General features: G+C 44.3%; 1 protein-coding gene across 1 annotated transcript in view; it reads right to left on the bottom strand.

Moving 5' to 3' along the window:
- tenm4 (teneurin transmembrane protein 4) overlaps positions 1–5,000 on the bottom strand; it is a gene marked incomplete at both ends in the record, with an annotated part of 257,838 nt that overhangs the window by 147,789 nt on the left and 105,049 nt on the right. The window contains 2 exons of the mRNA XM_080526836.1: positions 1,360–1,554; positions 2,468–2,569. Of these exons, the coding sequence (XP_080382962.1) occupies positions 1,360–1,554; positions 2,468–2,569 (297 nt within the window). The remainder of the gene's footprint in view (positions 1–1,359; positions 1,555–2,467; positions 2,570–5,000) is intronic.

Raw genomic sequence — 5,000 nt, 5'->3', positions numbered from 1 at the left:
CTGTCACGTCACGGTCACTCTGCCTACAGACATACCTCAGAACATGCCTTTCTTTAGAACGATATAACCATTATTACTAAATATGCCATATACCCATAATAACAACTCATATTCAAGGGTGTTTGCTGTACAAAATCAACAGACTTAATATTGTTAGAGGGGTAAGATGTGTGAGTATCTCAGGGACACCAGTGATCGTTAGCGATTTGTGCACATTAACACTAGAACAGCCATGAGCCTGTGAGTCAAGAAACATGTTTTATATCTTTGCACTCGATCAAATTTCAGGACCCTCCTTTCATGACTTTTTCCTAGATATGTGCGTTCTACCACCCCAGTATCCTTCCATTTTCTAAATCACATCAGGATAAGCTAGTATGAAGCTAGTATGCAATTTTTTCTGTGTAGGAGGCTAGGCTAATTTACAAGGTGGCCAACTAGTGGTCGTTGTGTGTAAGTAGCAGCTTCCCATTGTAAAGACTATGGTCATTTGACCCCCGAGGCGGCTCTTATAGTAGGTAACATAGACACGGCTGTTCTAGTGTTAAACTCTTATAGTAGGTAACATAGACACGGCTGTTCTATTGTTAAACTCTTATAGTAGGTAACATAGACACAGCTGTTCTAGTGTTAAACTCTTATAGTAGGTAACATAGACACGGCTGTTCTAGTGTTAAACTCTTATAGTAGGTAACATAGACACGGCTGTTCTAGTGTTAAACTCTTATAGTAGGTAACATAGACACGGCTGTCCTAGTGTTAAACTCTTATAGTAGGTAACATAGACACGGCTGTTCTAGTGTTAAACTCTTATAGTAGATAAGATAGACATGGCTGTTCTAGTGTTAAACTCTTATAGTAGGTAACATAGACACGGCTGTTCTAGTGTTAAACTCTTATAGTAGATAACATAGACACGGCTGTTCTAATGTTAAACTCTTATAGTAGGTAACATAGACACGGCTGTTCTAGTGTTAAACTCTTATAGTAGGTAACATACACGGCTGTTCTAGTGTTAAACTCTTATAGTAGATAAGATAGACATGGCTGTTCTAGTGTTAAACTCTTATAGTTGGTAACATAGACACGGCTGTTCTAGTGTTAAACTCTTATAGTAGGTAACATAGACACGGCTGTTCTAGTGTTAAACTCTTATAGTAGGTAACATAGACATGGCTGTTCTAGTGTTAAACTCTTATAGTAGGTAACATAGACACGGCTGTTCTAGTGTCAACTGTCACTTAGATTCAACTGTCACTTTCAAATTTGAAATGAGATTAGACAGTTGGTGAAGGGGTGTTCTAGTGTTAAAACTACAAATCCCAGAGACTTCTCTAGACCGAGGGGGCACCTCCTCACCTTCTTCACAGTTGTCCCCCTTGTACCCGGGGTTACAGATGCAGGTCCCTACGATGCAGGTGCCCCGGGCGCTGCAGGTGACGTCCACGCACTGGTTGGTGGGGACGTCGCATTCGGCCCCCTTCCAGCCGCTGTGACACATGCAGCGACCTTTCAGGTACTGACCGTTACCGCTGCACAGCACCGGACACGAGGCTGGGAGGAGCAGGAAGCACACAGGCCTTTGAACGAGCTGCACCAAGCGTAGCTTCAAACAGTAATGTGTGTGTGCTGTGGCCGAGGGAAGAGAATGTGACACACACCAGGAAATAAAATATATATACTAGTTCTGGGATGTACTCAATCCTTTCAGTTTGAAAATAGAGTGAAGAAAAAGCTAAACAGAAAAGGTTGTAGTTCATGTTTACAGTTACAGAAACACAGCTAACATCGGTGTACAGAGACAACTTCTAATGCAGTAAAAAAGAGAGAGACATAAATAAAGAGGGAGCAGGAAGAAGAGAGGAGAAGAGAGGAGAAGAGAGGAGAAGAGAAGAGAGGAGAAGAGAGGAGAAGAGAAGAGAGAAGAGAAGAGAAGAGAGAAGAGAGGAGAAGAGAAGAGAGGAGAAGAGAAGAGAGAAGAGAGGAGAAGAGAAGAGAGGAGAAGAGAAGAGAGAAGAGAGGAGAAGAGAAGAGAGAAGAGAGGAGAAGAGAAGAGAGGAGAAGAGAAGAGAGAAGAGAGGAGAAGAGAAGAGAGGAGAAGAGAAGAGAGGAGAAGAGAAGAGAGAAGAGAGGAGAAGAGAAGAGAGGAGAAGAGAAGAGAAGAGAGGAGAAGAGAAAGAGAGAAGAGAGGAGAGGAGAAGAGAGGAGAAGAGAGGAGAAGAGAAGAGAGGAGAAGAGAGGAGAAGAGAGAAGAGAAGAGAGGAGAAGAGAGAAGAAGAGAAGAGAGGAGAAGAGAGAAGAGAGGAGAGGAGAAGAGAGAAGAGAAGAGAGAAGAGAGGAGAAGAGAAGAGAGGGCAGGAAGAAGAGAGGACAGGAAGAAGAGAGGGTGAGAGATTGATGGACTTGCAGGAAGAGAGGAAGAGAGGAAGAGAGGAAGAGAGGAAGAGAGGGTGAGAGATGGACAGACCTCGGCCACAATCGGGTCCTCTGAACCCCAGGAAGCAGTGACACGTTCCCGCCACGCAGTCTCCGTTCCCAAAGCAGTTACTGGGGCAGTCGTCTATGGAGTCTGAAACACAGAATCAGAATCAGAACTGCTTCAAAACTGCGTCAACGTACGGATACAAGGCGTGAGCTTAGAATTATAAGGTTCTATCTACATTTTTGTCAAAATTGAGTTTTTTACATAATCTTATCCATTAGGTGTTTATTAATGCCTGTGTGGTGTTATTTTTAAATGTTGACATTTTTTAGTTAGTAATTAATAAAATACAAAGGTTCCATCTCACAGAACATAATGGAATGTAAAAACTTTGACGAATCTCTGAACTGCCCTAAACGGAGATAGAACCGTATCATTCTAAGCTCACGAAGGAGTACCATTCTTGGGTACAGGTTCAATTAGACATTGGCATTGCAGTAGAAATACAAAATCAGTAATAGAATAAGCAGGATATAAACAATAATCAATAATAGAATAAGCAGGATATAGACAATAATCAACAATAGCTGTATATACAATATCATCAGAGCATCAATACCAGATAAACACAATCATAAGCTGCGTTTCTACGTACTATATCTAGTCTAGAACAGTTTAATCATGTATATCATCTTAGCAACAGTTTAATCATGTTATATATCATCTTAGCAACAGTTTAATCATGTTATATATCATCTTAGCAACAGTTTAATCATGTTATATATCATCTTAGCAACAGTTTAATCATGTTACATATCATCTTAGCAACAGTTTAATCATGTTATATATCATTTTAGCAACAGTTTAATCATGTTATATATCATATTAGCAACAGTTTAATCATGTTATATATCATCTTAGCAACAGTTTAATCATGTTATATATCATCTTAGCAACAGTTTAATCATGTTACATATCATCTTAGCAACAGTTTAATCTTGTTACATATCATCTTAGCAACAGTATCCGAGTGGTACTAGATATGTAACACATCAACTGTCCCTTCAAACATTTTAATTTCAGTGTATTTTGCCATGTTTAACTACTGCGTATCAGGATGCTGAGATATACAATATCTAGTGCACTGAAAGACCAACTGAAAACTCAATTCTGACCATGAGTGAAAATAGTTATATTACACCCCGAACAAACACATTTTCTTCACATTTTCGTCCTCCCTACATTATCCACCATTCCTACAATACATCAAACAGCCTCCGCTCCATTACATAAAATGACAATGATTTTCCTGAACCATTTTGCGACACATTAACACGTCCCCGTCAAACAAGATTCATGTTTTAATGTCAAAGGGAAACTCAGAAGACTTATTCTCCAGCAGCTATTCACAGAAGTCAGAAGAGAAAAAATAAAATGATGATACTGAGTGAATTAAACACAAAATGGAGCTGAAAACGTTTCACTCTCTCTCGTCCACAGCCTGCAGACCGACCACGGTGGCTACAAGGCAGAACCGGTGGAACAAATGTGCTTTTGTGCTCGACAAACACAAAGAGTTGAAACATGAGCCATGGCTGCTGCCTGACTGGCCTCTGGAGAGTCAATCATCACTGAGGATGTCAGAGAGAAAAAGAGGGTGCATGGAGAGAGAGAGAGAGAGAGAGAGAGAGAGAGAGAGAGAGAGGGGTAAGAGAAAGAGGGAGAGCAAGTTAGAGAGGGAGAGAGAGAGAGAGAGAGATAGGATAGAGAAAGAGGGAGAGCAAGTTAGGGAAGGAGGGAGAGAGAGAGAGAGAGAGAGGGGGTGGGAAGATGGGCGCTGGTAAAGGGAGATGGTGTTGATGTGTTAGTGGTGCGGGGGTGCGGGGGTGTAGTAGGAGATGGAGGGAGAGAGAGGCTAGACCCCTGGCAGAAGCCGAGGAGGCTGGTAGAGAGAGGGGGGGCTGGGAGAGAGAGGGCGAGGCTGGGAGAGAGAGGGGGGAGGCTGGGAGAGAGAGGGGGGAGGCTGGGAGAGAGAGGGGGGAGGCTGTGAGAGAGAGGGGGGAGGCTGTGAGAGAGAGGGGGAGGCTGGGAGAGAGAGGGGGGAGGCTGGGAGAGAGAGGGGGGGGCTGGGAGAGAGAGGGGGAGGCTGGGAGAGAGAGGGGGAGAGGGGGGAGGCTGGGAGAGAGAGAGGGGGGAGGCTGGGAGAGAGAGAGAGAGAGGGGGGAGGCTGGGAGAGAGAGGGGGGCGGCTGGGAGAGAGAGAGAGGGGGGAGGCTGGGGAGAGAGAGAGAGAGAGAGAGAGGGGGGAGGCTGGGAGAGAGAGAGGGGGAGGCTGGGAGAGAGAGAGAGGGGGGGGGAGGCTGGGAGAGAGAGAGAGAGAGGGGGGAGGCTGGGAGAGAGAGGGGGGCGGCTGGGAGTGAGTGGGGGGCCGGGGAGGCTGGGAGAGAGAGAGAGAGAGAGAGAGAGAGAGAGAGAGAGAGAGAGAGAGAGAGAGAGAGAGAGAGAGAGAGAGAGAACAGAGGTTCAGAAGCTGCAGGGGTTTTTCTTTTTGAATCTCTTCCCAGAAGTACAATTACGCT

Source organism: Nansenia antarctica, assembly GCF_963989245.1.
Source record: "Nansenia antarctica genome assembly, chromosome: 1".
NCBI classification, from domain to species: domain Eukaryota; kingdom Metazoa; phylum Chordata; class Actinopteri; order Argentiniformes; family Microstomatidae; genus Nansenia; species Nansenia antarctica.
Note: the sequence above shows the minus strand (reverse complement) of the source record. Positions and strands in the feature narration are given on the sequence as shown.